At 41.2% G+C, this 19,800-nt stretch overlaps 1 protein-coding gene across 7 annotated transcripts in view; it reads left to right on the forward strand.

Moving 5' to 3' along the window:
- Positions 1-19,800, forward strand: part of EPHA6 (EPH receptor A6) — a 750,202-nt gene that overhangs the window by 719,418 nt on the left and 10,984 nt on the right. For all 7 annotated transcript variants that reach the window (XM_053308757.1, XM_053308759.1, XM_053308758.1 and 4 more), the window contains 2 exons: positions 609-802; positions 12,842-12,991. In XM_053308757.1, coding sequence (XP_053164732.1) covers positions 609-802; positions 12,842-12,991 — 344 coding nt within the window. The remainder of the gene's footprint in view (positions 1-608; positions 803-12,841; positions 12,992-19,800) is intronic.

Consider the following 19,800-nt stretch of genomic DNA (forward strand, 5'->3'; position numbering starts at 1 on the left):
TTCTCAGCCCTATCTTGGAGAAGCCAGGGAGGGAACTTGAAACCTTCTGCTTTTCCCAGAGTGGCTCCATCCCCTGAGGAGAGTATCTTACAGTGCTCACACTTCTATTCTCCCATTCATATGCAACCAGGGTGGACCCTGCTTAGCTAAGGGGACAAGTCATGCTTGCTACAAGACCAGCTCCGCAAGACCAGAGGGCAGTTTTCACCCATCTCCCCTTTCCTCTGAAGCCCACTGTGCTTCCAGAAAATATATCCCTGAGAGTCACTTGACCCTCAGGGACCTATTTTTGGGAGGCACAGTGGGCTTTATAGGAAAGCAGAGATTGGCAAAAATGGTACATGTGCAGCAGTCTGGAAGTCAGCCAGTATGATTAACATTCAGAGCACTTTCCAGTAGTTATCATCTGTGAGGTAGCTGCTTATTTATTGCCTCAACCTTTTTGCAGAAAACCAGAAATCAGACCTGTAGGGGATCATTTCTTATTTGGTTTCCATGTCAATCTAGGTCTAAACCCAAGATGTTAGTTAGGATTTGTATTCTTGGCTTTAGCTGGTATTTGCAAATATAAAGTAACACCACTTTGCCTCATTTTCTTCCCTCTTTAGGTCATTCTGTCCATAGAAGAAGGTTACAGGCTTCCAGCTCCCATGGGCTGCCCAGCTTCTCTCCACCAGCTAATGCTTCATTGCTGGCAAAAGGAGAGAAATCACCGGCCAAAGTTCACTGACATTGTCAGCTTCCTAGACAAATTGATTCGCAACCCCTCTTCTCTCCATACCCTAGTGGAGGATGTACTTGTGTAAGTCATGCTTTGGTGTGCCTTTTCTGTGACAGTTATAAACCCCATCAGACAGTGTCATGTTAATCACAAAACTGCACAAAAGGATGGTTTCTCTATGAAAGGTGATAGGCAGGGATACAGTGTGACCATGAATCAGCGGCAGATGCACAGAAGCAATTTCTTTGACCATTCCACATAGTTAGTAATGTATATATCCTTAATTTCTATTGGAGTTACATGCCTATAGTTCTTTGAAGGATTACAATTTGGGACAGGCCTGGTTCTAAATTATTTACACAGAGGAAGTTTTCATTTTGTAATAGTGGGTTTGTTTTTTGTTTGTAATTTATTTGTAAATTTCATGTATACATGCCGATATCCTAACGCTGCATTTGCACAACAAAGTTACATACAACTAAGGAATTACAAAATTAAAGTTACTTTCAATCTTTCTAGTCATGTATAAGTCGATATTACTGTATCAATGAAATTAAGAAATGGCAACCAGCACCCTAAAAAGTAATTTCTGAAATATGGATACACTGAAACCTTAACTGATGGCATTATTTTGTCTTGGATCAGTGGCTAACATCCAGGCTAACACTGCACTAGTGTGAACATCTTGCACTAGCTAGTTCCACTACATCAGGAGCTTGTGCTCCAGACTAGTGTTGCACCAGTGTGCTTGTGCAACTTGTGCACTTCTTGATGTGAAACCTTTTTCTCAGTTCATATACGTTGCAGGCAATGATGCAAAGCAATTCTCTTTTCTTGTTGCACAAACGCAATACTTGTATAAGTGGACAAAAGTGCAAGTGATTAAGCAACTTTGAACATCCTTTCAGCTATGTCACCTTCTTCCATGTGTGCATCTTTGTTCATTGCACGAATGAAGCATTAGTCTTGATGGCAGCCATTTTTTTCATACTCTATCAAACTGTTCGATTGGGGATTGTCGTTACCTCTTCCGATTTTTAGCAACTGTAAACTTAGCTGTAGTCAATAACAATATAATAAGTTCCTTAATTAGAACTTGTTCCCATATTATTTAGTTAAATTATTTCTGGTGGGAAAACAACCCTGGTAATTTTTTAAAATAAATTCAGAGGCGTAACTATAGGGGGGGCAGGGGGGGCACGTGCCCCGGGCGCCATGTTTTCTGGTCACATGGGGGGCGCCGACATGACCAAAAAAATTTTTAAATTTTTTTTTTAAATTTTTTGTTAATACAAATGTTTCCTGCTCAGTGCAGCAGCGCTGCAGCAGTCAAGGGAGCGCGTCGGCAGCCCATCCCCCATGAGCGGTCCCTTCCGCGCCGCCCGCGGCCCCCCCCCATTGCTTTGCTGGCGCCTGGTGGCCAGTCAGTGGCCTGGCTTGGCGGCGGCGGCGGGCACTTGTGAGGAAAAACCTAAGTATAATATAGTATGTTGTGGCGCGGGGGGGCGCCATTTCAGTGCTTGCCCCGGGCACCATTTTCCCTAGTTACGGCTCTGAATAAATTGAATATAATTCGATGCCAAACCTTTTGAATTTTAGGCCATTTTAATTGTCATGGACAGATCACTATCTGGTGAGGATAGGCCGGAGGATGGACCCAATATGCCTCTGCGGGGGTGGGGGGGCAGTTAGGATGGTCCGCCCTCAAAGGCTTATGGATACTAAGGGATTCCTGACGGCTCTGGGGGATTTTCTGGCTGAGAGAGAGCGGGCAATCCTGTTGATGCCCTGATCTCCCTCTGGTATGAGAAGATGGGTTGGGCGATTAACATGGTCATGCCTAGGTGGCCACTTCCTGACCCATCAAGTCAAAGCGACTCCCTAGTATACAGGTGAGTTGCGGACGATGAAGCAGGGTGGAAGACTGCTTGAGCATCGTTGGCAGAAAACACTAAATAAATGTGACTGAACACAGGCTAGACCCCATCAGTGTTCCCTCTAAGGCGTGCCCATGTGCATGTGCTCACACATTTTTAAATATCTGCTCAGTTAATTTTAGATCCCGCTCAGGTTGAAGACCCCATTCTGAATGCATGTGCGCAGATACTGCCTTGATACTGCCGCCCAGAATAAAACTCATTCCACACAGAGATTTTAAAAAAATTAGAGGACATTCAACCCCACATTAGGGCCTATTCTACGGTGGTGATGGCAGCAAAGAAATCCTACTTTTCCACCACCAGTCATCCAGCAGAGCCTTTTTGAGTGGTTTGGGGTCTCCTATGTGAGGGCCCCAAAAACTATCAGACAGAATCCTCAGCAGGCAGCTATGATCAATTTGCCTTATTGCTCATATCCATTATGACTCAAATGCTAAGGTTTTTGCGGCACCAGAACTGGATGTCACCAGTGCGCCATCTGGTCTTGTTATATTGGATGGTTTTCAGACTGAGGAGGCTGTGTTGCCTGACAGGCTGCTTGGAAGGCTGAGGCCTACCATACGTGTGCTTGATTTTTGCCCTTCATGGTTGGTGAAGGCTGCTAGGGAGAGACTGGGTCTACCAGTGGCAGGGTGGTGAATGCTTCTTTGAAGCTGGGGGTGGTACCGCCTCAGCTGAAGGAGGCAGTAATTAGGCCCCTCCTAAAAAAGCAAACGCCTCTTGGGCCCAGGTAACTTAAAGAACTTTCGACAAGTTTCTAAACTCCCCTTTTGGGGCAGGGTGTTGGAGCGTGTGGTAGTGTCTCAGCTTACTTAGATCCCTTCCAGTCTGATTTCTAGCCTGGTTTCCAACAGAAACTGCCCTGGTCGCCCTGGAGGATGACCTACACCAGTAGATAGACAGAGAGAGTGTAACTCTGTTGATTATCTGTGACCTCTCAGGGGCTTTCGATACCATCGACCATGATATCCTTCTGAGTCCAGTGGTGGCTGGTGACTCCTGGGACTGTTTGGGCACCAGGCAGGACAGGCATAGGGGGAGAGCCAAAGTGGACAGCACCAACTACCTCTTCCCATATATTCCTGCCCATCCCTTAAGATCATTAGAGCAGGATCTGCTTTGGGTCCTACTACCTTGGAGGCACAGTTAGTAGGCATGCAGCTGAGAGACTTATCTATAATAGTACCCAGGCTATGGAACTTGCAACCTTAAAGATTTTATTTTTATTTATTTAATTTTATTTACATACTGCCCTTCCAAAAATGGCTCAGGGCAGTTCTGTTTTGCTCTGTTTTGCTCCGTTTTTCATGGAGTTTTGACAGAAGGTTAGGATCTCCCTGTTTTGCCTAGTCTATGATTTGCTGAGTCCTTCTCTTTTTTCTGATGCTTCAGATTATTATTATTTTAAATGGTGCTTGTTGTAAAATTGCATTGCCTTGTTATGTGTTGTTTGTGAGCTTTGTGAAGCAGATCTCAGTGCTTCCAAGTTTCATTAAATTTTACCAGATGTATGCATTAAAAGGTGCATGGGTATAAACAGACATTGTTCAATGCAGGTGGAATTCTTTGCCATAGCATGGTATGGAATAAGTGAATTAAAAAGAATTGTGTGGTTCAAGCCTTGATATGCCAGGGGAAGAGATGAGCTTTGGATTTGAAGCCCTTAGGCATGCTATGCCATAAATTGATGAAGAACAAAACAAAAAACCTTGGAATTCTGGAGTAGCATCACTCCATCTCATTGGTGAACAATATGTTCCACAGGGATATAACTCTGATGGTTACATCTCTACATATGTATCTCTACATAGAGATACATAGCATATCTCTACATATGCTTAATAAGAGCCCCTGGTGGCGCAGTGGTAAAACTGCCGCCCTGTAACCAGAAGGTTACAAGTTCGATCCTGACCAGGGGCTCAAGGTTGACTCAGCCTTCCATCCTTCCGAGGTCGGTAAAATGAGTACCCAGAATGTTGGGGGCAATATGCTAAATCATTGTAAACCACTTAGAGAGTTCCGGCTATAAAGCAGTATATAAATGTAAGTGCTAAGTGCTATTAATAACTCATCTCTTAAAAAGCAATTTGATTATTGGCATTTGTGGAAACCATGCCATACACTGATAACCTGAGGTTTTGTGTAAATTGTAAAAATATAACTCAACTATGTAATCTCTTCAAGAGATTCCTGTGAGTTTATATGCAGATTCAACACATTCAGTCTGCCCTAGAATAATTATCTCCACAAAATAGTGTAGATGTACATCAATATGTACTTGTGGCATAGTCAATTGTTCTACACAAAATACACTATCACTATTTCAAGTCTCTCAGATCAAATTTTCATGGATGCAAGTTGATTTGTATCTGGAATTAATCATATATCTAATAGGTCTAAAAACATTATTTTGACAAAATTAAGTGAAGTCTCAATATATGTGCCTAGGCTATCATTGTTTGATAACTTTAAAAAAAACCCTTCATTTATTGATCTGTAATGATATTAGACAACCATCATGCAGCAGTCATACACAGTACTGTAGGCATGCAGTAGTATAACCAGGAGGGAACTTATGATAAAGATGTCTATTAATAACAAGGTAGCACTATTAGAAAAATGACCGTTGCACTAACTTTTCTTGTGTAGTCTCAAAGTGCTAGTAGGTCTTTACATCTTGAAAACATAAAGAGAACATGACGTGTTTATCTGGGACAATGATAATTGAATCCTGTGCCATCTAACTTAAAGTTAATATTGAAGCTTGCAAATGTAAAGACTTTGATGACCAAATATGAGTCTTTCGCCTCCCATCACATTTCCCATATTTCTGTGCCATTTAGCAATATAATTATATTGTTTAGAAACCCATTTAACAAGTAAAAACAATGGCTGACATAACACTGCACTGCAGGGCTACTGCACCCTTCAAAGGCTGGGCTGTGCAAAATGTGTGATTGTGCAACCAGCACTTCTGCAAGTTTCACCATTGTCCCACTTGTGAAAAACTTGTGGAAGTGCTGAATGTGCAACCACCCATTTTGCTCAGCCCAATGCTGCCTCTGAAGGGTGCAGTAGCACCATAGGACATATTACAGAAACACAACACTGTACATCATGTAATCCAAATTATATAATTTTGAAATCAGACCTTTATAATGAAATAATCAAAGTTTCAAACTCTCTTCATTGTCCTGGTATTTGTTGTAGAATAGTTGTGAAATTTAAGAGTTTGCACATTTTAAAATATTCAAACCGGGTTACACTGCCATATGACATGCTTTTCCTCACATTTTATAGAGATATAGCTATTGCCTTAGATAGCATTTGATTAAAAATGATTAACTTTGTTTCCAAACTAAAATGCCTTGTAGAATAAGCTAGTTTAAAATATTTATTTATCTATAGATATATCCTATCTATAAACAGGAAACAGAGGGTAGGTATAAATGGAGAGTTTTCGCAATGGAGGGAAGTAAGAAGTGGGGACCCCCAGGGATCTGTACTGGGACTGGTGCTTTTTAATTTATTAATCAATGATCTAGAAGCAGAGGTAAGCAACGAGGTGGCCAAATTTGCAGATGATACCAAACTCTTTCGGGAAGTGAAATCCATAACTGATTGTGAAGAGCTCCAAAAGGATCTCTCCAAACTGTGTGAGTGGGCGACAAAGTGGCAAATGTGGTTCAGTGTTGGCAAGTATAAAGTGATGCACATTGGGACGAAGAACCCCAACTTCAAGTATATGCTGATGGGATCTGAGCTGTTTGATGGTGACTGACCAGGAGAGGGATCTTGGTGTCATGGTGGACAGCTCGTTGAAAGTGTCAACTCAATGTGGGGCAGCTGTAAAAAAAAGGCCAATTCCATGCTAGGTATCATTAGGAAAGGGATTGAAAATAAAACTGCTAATATTATAATGCCGTTATACAAAACTATGGTGTGGCCACACCTGAAGTACTGCATACAATTCTGGTCACCACATCTAAAAAAGGACATTGTAGAACTGGAAGAGGTGCAGAAGAGGGCAACCAAGATGATCAAGGGCCTAGAGCACCTTTCTTATGAGGCAAGGCTACAACACCTAGGACTATTTAGTTTAGAAAAAAGACGACTGCGGGGATACATGATAGAAGTCTATAAAACCATGCATGGTGTGGAGAAAGTGGAGAGAGAGAAATTCTTCTCCCTCTCACATAACATTAGAACCAGGGATCATCCCATGAAATTGATTGCCAGGAAATCTAGGACCAGCAAACGGAAGTACTTTTTCATACAACGCATAATCAACTTGTGGAATTCTCTGCCACGAGATGTGGTCACAGCAGCAACCTGGATGGCTTTAAGAGGGGTTTGGATAACTTCATGAAGGAGAGGTCTATTAACAGCTACTAGTCGGAGGGCTGTAGGCCACCTCCAGCCTCGAAGGCAGGGTGCCTCTGGGTACCAGTTGCAGGGGAGTAACAGCAGGATAGAGGGCATGCCCTCAACTCCTGCCTGTGGTTTCCAGTGGCATCTGGTGGGCTACTGTGTGAAATGGGATGCTGGACTAGATGAGCCTTGGGCCTGATCCAGCAAAGCTGTTCTTATGTTCTTATCTATCTATTTATCTATCATATTTTTATACTGCCTGATATGCATATCTCTAGGCAGTGTACAAAATTTAAAATATTTAAAAGTCACTAATTAAAATACATGACAATAAAACCATATAACAAAATTATTAAAATGAGTTTTAAAAATTATTAAAATTAATTCTAATTAAAAGCCTGAGAGAACGGGAAGGTCTTGAAGCTCTTCCTGAAAATAAACAGAGAAGGAGATGTTCTGCTTATTCCAAAGCCCTGGGGCAGTCACAGAGAAAGCCAGGTCCTGGGTCGCCATCAAACGAGACGGTGGCAACCGTAACTGGACCTCCCCAGAAGATTGTAACAGGTGGCAGGGATTATGACAAGGCACTCTCTCAAATAGCCTGGACCCAAGCCATTAAGGCTTTATATTGGCAGCCAGTGCAGTTCTTTTAGAACTGGTGTTATGGGGTCCCTTCGTGTTGTCCCAGAGACCTATCTGGCTGCCACATTCTGTACCCATTGTAGTTTCCAGATGATGTACAAAGGCATCCCCACATAGAGCACATTACAGTAGTCAAGCCTGGAGGTTACCAGTTTGATAAATAAATAAATAAATAAATAAATAAAATATGTACCACTGTTTTAAGGTCATTCACCTCTAGAAATGGATGTAGCGGATATATCAGCCGAAGCTGATAGAAAGCGCTCCTGGCCACCGCCACAACCTGAGGAACCAGGGAGAGCTTTGGGTCCAGGAGCACTCCCAAGCTACAGAGCTGATCTTTCTAGGGGGGGTGAAAACCCATCCAGAACAGGCAGATCGAAACCATCTTTCGGGTCCTGCCCCCCCACCCGCCAGCCAGTACCTCTTTCTTTTTAAATTCAGCTTCAGTTTGTTATCCCTCATGCAGCCCATTACTGCTTCCAGGCAGGCATTTAGGGAAGATATGAAATTTCTTGATGAGGTCGGCATGGAGAAGTAAATCTGGTGTCATCAGCATACTGATAACACTCAGCACCAAACCTCCTGATGATCTCTCCCAGTGGTTTCATGTAGATGTTTTAAAGCACTGGAGACAGTATGGAGCCTTGTGGGACTCCGTACTTCAGTTCTCGCTTAGCAGAGCAACAGTCTCCAAGAGACACCATCTGGAATCTGCCAGAGAGGTAGGAGCAGAACCACTGTAAAACAGTGCCACCTAATCCCACCTCCCTCAGGTGGTCCAGAAGGATACCATGGTCAATGTTATAGAAAGCCGCAGAGAGATCCAAAAGGACCATCAGAGTCACACTCCCTCTGTCGATAGCCAGTTGGAGATCATCCATCAGGCAAACCAAGGCAGTCTTGACCCCACATCCCACACGAAAGCCAGTTCGAAATGGGTCTAGATAATCTGCATCATCCAAAACTGCCATGAACTGAGAGGCCACCACCTGCTCAACCACCTTGCCCAACCATGGGAGATTAGAAACAGGTCTGTAATTAGCTAACTCTGAGGGATCCAGAGTAGCTGTCTTCAAGAGTGGTCTAATAATAGCCTCCCTAAGACAAGAAGGCATCCTGCCCTCCCTCAGAGAAGCATTAATAATATTAACCAGACCCTCCCTGATAATATGATTATCCGATGCAATAAGCCAAGTTGGGCAAGGGTCAAGAGAACAGGTTGTAGGACGCACAGTCCGAAGCAGTTTGTCCTCAGGAGTCACAAACTGAAAATGATCCAATCTAATCCCATAAGAGGAGTTGCTGGGCACCTCCACTATAGACTCTGCAGTAACTGTGAAATCCAGCTCGGCCCGAATCTAAGAGATTTTGTCTACAATGAAGTCATTAAAGACGTCACAGCAAGTGACTGATACTTGCAAGTTTAAATTCAAGGGGGAGGGTGTACATACAAGCCCCCTCACCACCCTAGTCAACTCAGCTGGACATGAATTTGCAGAAGCAATCCAGGCAGAAAAGAACTGCTTCTTTGCTGCCTGTACTGCCAGAGCATAGGTCAGAGCAAAATATTGTTTTTGACCCAAGATTATTGAATGAGAACATATAGCAGAGAGGAAATATAGATGATGCTAACTTTTCACTCTACTTGTCCCAACTTGTAAAGTTAGTTAAAGTTTATTATGATTGTAGAAAACATGATTGTAGAAAACATGTAAAGCTAAAGAAGGAAAAGATTTTTTTTTGCAAGTTCTTTTTTTAATTAATTTTAACAATAGCAATATTGTATACACACATAAAAGATGGACTTCCCGCTCACATTTCTTCGTGAATCATCAACTATAAAATTTACCCTTGCTATAATAATAATTCAAAACATAAGATCAAGCCCTTACAAACATAATTAAACTAACCAACCTGCGATTTATACTAAATTTCAAACCCTGCTGTCAAGTCCATAGTAGGGAAGTAATTTTTTAAATACAACAAAAATGGTTTCCAATCTTCTTTAAAACATTCCAAGTTTTGATCTCTTAATAGTGCTGTAAGTTTTGCCATCTCCACATATTCCAAAATTTTTATCAGCCAGTCTTCTTTTGAAGGCAGTTCACTAGACTTCAATTTCTGTGCATATATAATTCTAGCTGCCGTAGAGGCATACATAAAAAATGTTAAATTGGTTGTAGAAATAGCTCCTTGTGTTATTCCCAGCAGGAAGGATTCTGGCTTCTTAGGAAATGTCATTTTAAATATTTTCTTTAGTTCATTATATAGCATATCCCAATAGGCTTTAGCCTTCCCACAGGTCCACCACATGTGAAAAAATGTGCCTTCAGAATGTCCACACTTCCAACATTTGTTTGAAACATTTTTATACATTAAAGCCAGTTTTTTTTGGTGTCAGATACCATCTATACATCATTTTATAATAGTTTTCTTTGATAGCATAACATGCAGTAAATTTTAAATCCTTTTTCCATAACTTTTCCCAGGCTAAGAAGGAAAAGAAGTCTTAATTAATTCACTATCACAAGTTTGAGATGATTGCCAGTTTCTTTTCTTAAAAGAGTAATTGCGAAATGTACTCTATGCCTTCTTAGAATTTCCATTATTTGTAATATTTGCCATAGCTGACAGGCATCAGAATACAGCTGAAGATCAAGTATCCCAAGATCTCCTTATTGTAAATTTGTAAACTGCCTTGGGTTTGTTTTACTGAAAGGTGGTATACAAATTTAACAATAAATAAAAAGAAAACATACATACAGTACATACATACATACATACATACATATTATTAATTTTCATTGTCCTATAAGCATCCTTGCTTTTTTTTAAACCTCAAACAAAATTGTCAGTTACTCTTTGACAACTAGATAATAAAACAGAAGGAATTTTAATTGCAAGACTTTGAATTAAAAGAGAATTCAAGGGAGAATTAACTTGCTAATTTCTGTTTTCCCAACAGCCAAGATAAATTGAAATTTTGACCACAGCAGCAGATCTCTTTTGAGAGATCTTGCTTTAATAGACCACAGCTATTAAAAGGTTTTGAATAATTATGTAGAACTTGAGATGCAGAATTTGAGGAAAGTGCCCCTAAAGATCTTAGTTTTTTTAGACTGGAAATTAACTTGTAAATTTCCAAAATATTCTTTTAAAGACTGAGACAGAATGAATTCTGATTTGGAAGAGCTGATGTTAAAACCCAATACCTTTTATACTGCAAATAGGATCTGTCAAAATATAGAACAATGGCTCACATATTGCACAGAGAAATGTGGAGAGATCTGTCCACCCTGCTGTGGAGATAGGCTGCTCGATTTCTACTAAGTGTTGCATACGTGCAGTTGCAACTCTACTTCCATTGGGAATAAAGAAAGTAGCATGGCAGCTGTGATTGTGGAATGCTCAATAGGAACCGAATAGCCCTCCTCTGCAGCAGCATAAACATGTTTTGTAGAGCCTCAGATAAGTGTGGCCAGCCTCTCTCGCTGTCCACATTTGCCTGCGTGATGTGAGTCACCATCATCTGCAAAAAAGGCTGTTGACATGTAATGTTTTCTCTTTCTTCACACCTTTAAGTCCTTGGTTACTATTAATCACCTCTGCCAGTGTTTTCACTGAGATGCCAATAATCATGGAGGCAATGGACATTCCTGTCTTGTTTCTCTGCATATAGAAAATTTTTGAGAACTATAGTTTTTTGAGAACTATATTTTTGAGAACTGTCTGATAACACTAAAGGGGCAAGACCAGCCGGAAAGATGACCAGGCTTAACCAAAATTTAATTATGCAAAACCATACTTTTGCTTTCAGAGTGGTGACACCTGCTTCCCTATGAAGGACAGCATTTGCTGTACCCCTGGCTACCTGAAAAATAGCCCTCAGGAATTTGGTTTGTACTGTTTCAAGCTGAGAGAAATTTTCCAGAGGACTGATCTGCGCCCCATAAAGAATTTGGGGATATACCTTGGCCTTCAGCAATTTTATAGCCACTGGTATGAAAAAGGCACCCCTAGAGTAATAGAAGGACTTAATCATATTTGCCATCTGTTGAGCACCTTGGGAAATATAATCAAGATGGGCTTTACGTGTTCCAGTTTGGTGGAATACTACCCCCAAATACTTAAAAACATTAACCTATTCAATATTATGCCAGTTTATTGTCCATTTAAAGATTTTGGGGTGCTTTGAAAACACCATTATCTTGGTCTTAGAATAATTGATCTCTAAAGCCTCCTTCTCAGTATACTTACCTAAGGAGGTCAAAGCACATCTTCTCAAGAATGTATCCACCCGCTAGTCAATCAAAAATCTTTTGGGCACTGAGAAACAAGAGCATTAATTGTCATTCATTCACTGTGCTGAAAATTGGTTATGATCAGAGTTCTTCAAATGTTATTTTGCAATTCTTTCATTGGAGTAAATCAGTACCAGTCGGTAGGATTAAAATATCACGCTTTATTTATTTATTTCTATACCACCCAAAACTTGCATCTCTGGGCAGTTTAACATTAAAATCATATAAACATTAAAATAATTAACATTAAAATCATTTAAAACCCCACATTATAAGTATTAAAACTATAGATCTAATGAAAAGCCTGGGTGAACAAATATGTATTCAGGGCCTTTTGAGGAGTGCATTCCAAAGCCCAGGGGCAGCAATGGAGAAGGCTGTCCCTGAGTAGCCACCAGACAAGCTGGTGGCAACTGTAGACGTACCTCTCCAGAAGATCTCAACAGGTGACGGTACTCATGGCTCTATGATTGAGTCTTGGTGGCAGGATGAATGCAAATAATGTTGCGTCCTGATTTAGCAAGGGAATAGTGGGCATGTTTTCAAATAAGCTGAAAATGGCTTTAAGTTACTGAAATCATGATTGAATAACTCTAGAAAGTCATTAAAAAAAAACAAATTCCAGTTGTAAATATGACTACATCTTTACATTAGTCTCTGAACTTTACTACATGGCTCATAAGACTCATTTCTAGTATATATTTTATGTATTTATTTATGTAGCACATTTTAATACCACCCCATATTTAAGTTCCTGGGCAGTTCACATAACACAAATATGCTTTCAGAAAATTAAGTCATTCATGTATTGGAGTATATTCTTTCTTGTCCCTTATTTATGTGTTTTGCATTTGTTCCCTTAGAATGCCAGATTCACCTGGTGAAGTTCCTGAATATCCTTTCTATGTATCAGTCAGTGATTGGCTGGACTCAATAAAAATGGGCCAATACAAAAACAACTTCATGGCAGCAGGGTATACAACTATGGATCTTGTTTCAAGAATGAGTATTGAGTAAGTACCCTATCAGATTGCTCTAGAGAAGTACTGTCTTCCCCATACCTATAAAACCAGAAACATTTTTTTCATGTTTCACTTCTCAAGATTACTTCATTCCCACATGAATTTCTAATAATACTTAGCATCTGTATAGAGTTTTTGAATTCAAAGTGCTACACGTGAATTATCTTGTTATCCTTACAACAACCCTGTACGGCAAATAAATGTTATAAATGTTAAATGTTATATAATGTTAACATTAAAAAATGTTAAATGTAATGGCGGCTGGAGAGCTAAGCCTGAAAAGGAATGGCTTGCCTATGGTCACCTAATGAGCTCATGGCAGAGGCAAGATTTAAAACAGGAAAATCCAGATTCGTAGCTCAGCCTTTTAGCTACTACACTACACTACACTTCTAGGGCAAACATTTTTATTCTGTCTATTCAAAATCTACATTGCAGTTAGCACTTGATCCTGTTCTACTGAAGTCAACAGATATTTTGGTTTATATATGACATTGACGTAGTTAGTTGTCCCCTGCTAACTGAGGGGACAGTTTGCTCAGTTAGTCCCCTGCTAACTGAGCAAAGAGGCACCTTTTAAAAGTGGTGGTTCTCTTTATTTAGCAGGGGGAGAGTAACTGGCCCTATCCATCCCCAGCAGAGCATCCCTCCATTGGCTGTTGCTGGTGTCTGTCTTGTGTTTCTTTTTTAGATTGTGATCCCTTTGGGGACAGGGAGCCATCGTGTGTGTGTGTGTGTGTGTGTGTGTGTGTGTGTGTGTGTATACACCGCTTTGGGATTTTTGTTGAAAAGAGGTATATAAATATTTGTCGTATTCGTATTTTGGCTTCTATGACACTGGTTACAACTGACTCCTCTGTGGGAAAGTAATGTTACACCTCCTCCACACTCCAGAGGTGCTCCAAGTTGTAGTTTTATTTGAAGTCTGGCTCCACAAGGAGGAGAACTCATTAGTATCATTGGTAGTATCATTGTTTATTTTCAAATATACAAGTTGAGCATTAGAAGGAGCTGAAATAGCAGAGAATTCCTACGTCAGTAACAAATTATGTCAGTTCCATCAAGGTGCTTTAAGTCCCTCCTCAGCTTCTCCATTTTGATTTCTCCAAATCTCAGTGTCTATCTCTCTCTCTCTGTCTCACCCAGAAACTGCCTTTCTGTCTCAACCTGCTGCTTTTGTTCTTTTTGCACTCACACATCAGCCGTTTCCATCAGGTGGAGGTACGTTCCATCTTACAAGCCTCTGATGGCTTCCCTCATCTTCTAGAGAAATCTCCCATTGAGAATACTCCAAGACAATCTCTCAACCATTAACTCACCTTAGGCACATCAGCCGGCCACCTGAACTACTGGCCTAAGAAAGCCATGGCTGGCCAGTATCCACGACCACAAACTTTTATCAAACCCCTCCTCAAAAGAAAGATGTCTGCCCTCAGAAAGGACTAATAGCTACTCCTGTAAGAGAAAAGAAACAAACAGTTTAACAAAGAGATTAAAACTTGTTTTTTAAAAAGCTCGGTTAGCTAAAATAGTCTTCTTCACCAATTTGAAGAATAGATAAGAGTACTTATCACTAAGTTGAAGTTACAGATAAGAGTAAACTGTTTCCCTTGTTTTCAATTCCTCTTCAGACCATCAGAATTTAGCAATATAAAAAGATAAGATTAAAATAAGTCTTACAGTCCCCCAGGCTTTTTGCCTTCTTTCTTGTTCACCAGAAAAAAGTTAGCCTCAGCTAGCTCAGCTAGAACTCAGCCTTAGTTCCCTCCTCCCACACTTCATCCCTCACTTAACAAATTTCTATGATTTAAAGAGGGGTTTTTTGACATGGTTAAAGCAAAACTATATGAATTCCACTTTAAATTCATATAGTGCAGACTCCTGTCTGGTCTCCCTTATACCCAGACCGCTGGAGTCTTCAAAATGCTCTGGCCAATCCCATCGAAGCTTGACTCCTTTAAAACTCCTTTAAAACTATTAGTTAGTGCCACTTCAGCCTGCTTACCCCATTGGTCATGGGGTAATTGGTTTCAATATCTGTTGCAGTATGAGGCTTAGGAGTTATTTGTTTATGAATAGACTGGAAGTAAAAACAATAAAAAGCAGCCAGCCCAATAACCACTAACTTCTATCAAGGATTGTTTTCAGTGTGACACTCTTTGCTCTCACTACTGTAAAGTAGTTTCAGTTTTGGCATTTCTTTATGCAAGTGTGCAGTGACTCTGGCTGCTGGACAAACCAGATCTTCATGCTGACAAAATGCAAATTCAAGTCACAATGCTTCTTAATAAAACAAGTTGTTCTAGTAAGAAGTAATCAGCCTACTTTCCTTTCACTGTCTCTACAACTGGACTAAATTTGGTTCAAATCAAGGTCCACAAATTAGAACTCTTGCACCTCAAATGTTCATGTGTCCACCATCTTGGATCGGGGTGGATAACATCATTGCAAAGTACACCACTGAGGAGTCCCTGTGTGTCACTCACTACAACTATAACAAATTTGGTCCAAATAGGTTAGACAGTCCTCAAGTTAGTGCACTTGTGCCTCAAAGGTTCACATGTCCACCATCTTTGATTGGGGTGGATGATATCATCACAAACTACACCATTGAAGCATCCCTATGTGTCCATACAGATGTAGCAAATTTGGTTCAAATCAGTTAGATTGTCCACAAGTTAGTGCACTTGCGCCTCAAAAGTTTGAACTGGTTGGATGACATTGTCACATCTATGCCACTAAGGTGTCCCTACAGCTGTAGCAAATTTGGTTCAAATCGGTTAAGCAGTTCACAAGTTAGCCCACTTGCCCCTCCAAAGTTTATATGTCTGCCATCTTGAATTGAGGTGGATGATATCATTACTAACTTACACCATTGAGGTGTCCCTTCAGCTGCAGCAATTTTGGTTCAAATCAGTTAAGCAGTTCACAAGTTAGCCCACTTACACCTCAAAAGTTTACGTGTCCTCCATCTTGAATTGGTGTGGATGACATCATCACAGGCTATGCCATTGAGGTGTCTCTGTGTGTTACTCACTGCAGCTGTACCCAATTTGGTTCAAATGGGCTAGGCAGTCCACAAATTAGCCCGGTTGCACCCCAGATGTTCACACGGCCGCCATTTTGAATTGGAGTGGATGACATCAACACACACCACGCCATTTGGGCATCCCTTCTAGGGACGTATAGCTGTAGCAAATTTGGTTCAAATTGGTTAGGTGGTTCACAAGTTAACCCACTTGCACCTCAAAAGTTCAAGCATCTGCCACTAAAAATGATGAAAAAACCCTCTCTTTCTTTCTCCTGCTACTTTGGAAGTTGGTCTGAAGTTGGGTCAGACCAACTGATGTGCCTTAGATTACCTTCTGTAGAACTGGAAGCTCCCACAAGTTATCTGTGGGAAGCACAGAGAAGCACAAGGAAACAGGAATGGTGCAGTAGAAGCTTATTAAAGAGAAGATCCAGTCCCTGACGTATTTCAAGTAAAACTCTTCTTCTTGTGAAGTAGTTTACAAGGCAGAATACTCAACTTGTAAGCAGCTTCTTCCCCTGCATAGGTTTTTACTGGAAAAACTTTGGGATAGACTCTTTAATAAATTTCTACTGCACCGTTCCTGTTTCCTTCTTTCCCTGGCGTGGTGCTTTCCCCTCCTGTGTGTTTCTATATTACACAGGACCAGCTGGGCCAATCTGCTTAAGCTAGAAGGCTAACATCTCATTTTCTATCCATCTTCCTATCAGTTTATACAAGTCATAATCTCAACCCAAGGCAGACAGATTTTCCACCCTCCTTTGCTCCCATAAATTACATGTTTCTGGCTTATTCCCACTGTTAGACTTGCCTCTGGGGTGCACCAACCATAGGAACCTGATCACTCCAACTAAGGCCTTCACTGAGCATACAGGAAGGAACAAAATCTAAAAGGAATTCTTTCCTCACCCAACTCTTGAGATGGTGGCTGATCTCCTCATGGCCCACAGACTTGAAGTTTTTTCTCCTGCATGTTCTCTTCACCTTCAGACTGTAGTTTGCCTCTCTTCATGACACTTCCAGGTATAGCTGCACATTATCCCCCCCCCCCGCCCCGGCGCTGCCCAGTTCTGAAGGTTTCTTTCAACCTTTCACTCTCATCACTGCTTGCAGCCTGATCAGGTGAAACCTCCTGGTTCTCCACTACTGAATACAAAACTGACTGTGCATCTACCGCATGCATCTCCTCAGCCACTCCTTAATGGGAACTGTGCTGCTGGGCTTCTGAGACATGCTTGAACCTTTACAGGCTTAGCATCTGAACAAGCAGATCTCTCACCTCCTCCTGTTGAGACTCCAAACCCTGCGTAGGCTGCATCTGAGAGTTCTCTAGTTCTCTAGAAGACTTTGAGGTCTTCTTTCTGATGCTGTGAGGTCTCAGTTTGCTGCTGGGATTTGACCTTGGGTTTTGCTTCAATTTGCTGTTGGAATAGCTTTAATTGCTTTAGGAGAGCTGCTATTTCTTCCCCTACCTTGGCTCAGTCACACCAGCTCACGATTTCTCACCAAGCAAATATTATCCTATACCAGTATTGCACACATTCCTTACTTTCCTGAGTGGTGAGAAGTTACAGGAGTCCAGAAGTACTTGGATTCTGCCTTTTTATGAAGGAGGTCACTGTTAGTGGTGTGCATCGAACCGACGCCTGCCAGTTCAAAGGTGGGGGATCTCTTTAAGGATGGGCGAGGGTGCTCTTACCCCTCGCACCTCATTTCCCCACTGGCACTTTCAAAATGGTCTGGTGGGGCAGCAGCATACCATCTTGACACCCCAGTGCCTCCTTGGACCGGAAGTGACCAGAAGTTGCCACTGTAAACATGCATACGCGCAGCAGCAACTTCCAGTCCGAGAAGGCACCAGGGCGGCAAGGAGGAGGTATGCTGCCACCCCGTCAGACCATTTTAAAAGGCAGCACCAGTGGGGGATATGTGGTGAGAGGGGTAAGAGCACCCTCCCCTGACCTTAAAGAGATCCCCCCCACCTTCGAACCAGCAGAACCCATAAAGGGCCTCCGAACTGGTTCCATGTACATCCCTAATCTCTGTAAGCTAATAGAGTCTTTGTATTCTTTGGTTAATATACAGATGAATATTTATACAGATGTTGAACACTAGATGGAATTGAAATACCAGAGCACTCCCACAAGTCAGCAACAAATTACATCCGTTCTTAGACATGCTGCACTCTAAAGTGTTTCAACTTTCTCCTATCTTCTCCATTTCAATCTCTTCAAAATGCAGCCTCTGCTCTGTCTCTCTCTCTCTCTGTTTCACCCAGAAGCTGCCTGCCTGCCCCCAAGCTGCTTCTTTTGTTCCTTTCACACTCACACATCAGCCTATCCCATCAGGTGAAGGAAACATGCCATCTTACAAGCCTCTGGTGAAAGCCCCCATCTTCTAGGAAAGTCCTATGATGGACTTGATGGAGCATCGACCTTTTGCACCGACTATCCTAATGACCACTAGCAGCATTGGGAGTAGAGGTAGTTAGTGAGGGTATCCTTACCTGTCCTTGCTTGCCTCTGCTCTATGACCCCTGCTTTGACTCCTCAAGTCCTTCCTGTAGTGAGTCTGTCAGTCCTCTTCCTTTCCTCTTAAAGAGAAGATGGAAACTTCTCTCTCTCTCCCTACCTATTCATTATGTAGCTGATAGATAAGATAGGTCTTTGCTATCTCAAATGTACTTCACCAGTAAATCAATTTAGTTTAGACTCTACAGCAATATCCATGTGTGTTCCTTAAATAGCTGCAACAACTAAACTCTGTACTCTGTAACTGGAATGGTAGCTTCCTTGGACTTTGCTAAATAATCACAAACCCCAACATATTACATTTACATTTTTTTTTTCAGGGCAATCATATTCAGGGCAATCATATTTTCATATTCCAGGGCAATCTCCAACCCATTAGTTCGCTTTGTCATTAGCTAATCTCTTGAACTTTTAGCCTAACAAAGCAAAGGCCTTATTTTATAACCCCAAAGTTGTTGTTTTTTAATGTATAGCTTTCTATTGTAAATACATACCTAATCTTCAAATACATTTTAAATGGGGTGGAAGCAGGGGACTAACAGAAGGCCTATTATAAATGATACTGATTGTCCTGCAGTATGGAGTTTCACTAGATGGCTTTTAGCTCCCTACCAGCTTCATGGGCAGATTTTGGCCCTTATACCAAAGCAGCTCTAATATTCTGTGAATGAGAATTGGAAAATTGGCATATATGAAACACTGCTTTTTCCATTGAAATATTTTCACTAATGCATATTTATGGTTGATTGTTCTCTGTTTTGTTCCATCTGATCAAAGGAACTGAGCAACAGTTAACCCTCAACCTTATTCCTTTGGATGTTACAATAGTTGGATGTAAATACCCGAGTGATTAATGCATTCCATGTTCACGTTTCCACTGTAATGTGAAAAGCAAGGAATTTTGTATTTCAGCCCTACATGAGTTGCACACGTCTGACACCCACACCACTCATCAATGCACAACTTCTCTCTTTTCATGTCACATCAGCAACTAGAAAAGCTGATATGTGAGTTTAGTATTGTGGTTGACAATGTCCTGATTAAAGGACTTTGATGAAATTCAAGTTTCTAATCTATTCAAAGGCCAGAAGTGGAGCTTTTTAATTTTCTATTTATTAATAACAGAAACAATATGGGATAGAATTTCCCCAAATGCCCACCCTTTTTATCATGGGGCGGGGGAGATGTACAGTGATGTAGCTGCAGATTCAGAAGTGCAGGCACTCTCCATGACAGCC

The sequence above is a fragment of the Hemicordylus capensis genome, chromosome 3 (assembly GCF_027244095.1).
Source record: "Hemicordylus capensis ecotype Gifberg chromosome 3, rHemCap1.1.pri, whole genome shotgun sequence".
Lineage (NCBI taxonomy): Eukaryota > Metazoa > Chordata > Lepidosauria > Squamata > Cordylidae > Hemicordylus > Hemicordylus capensis.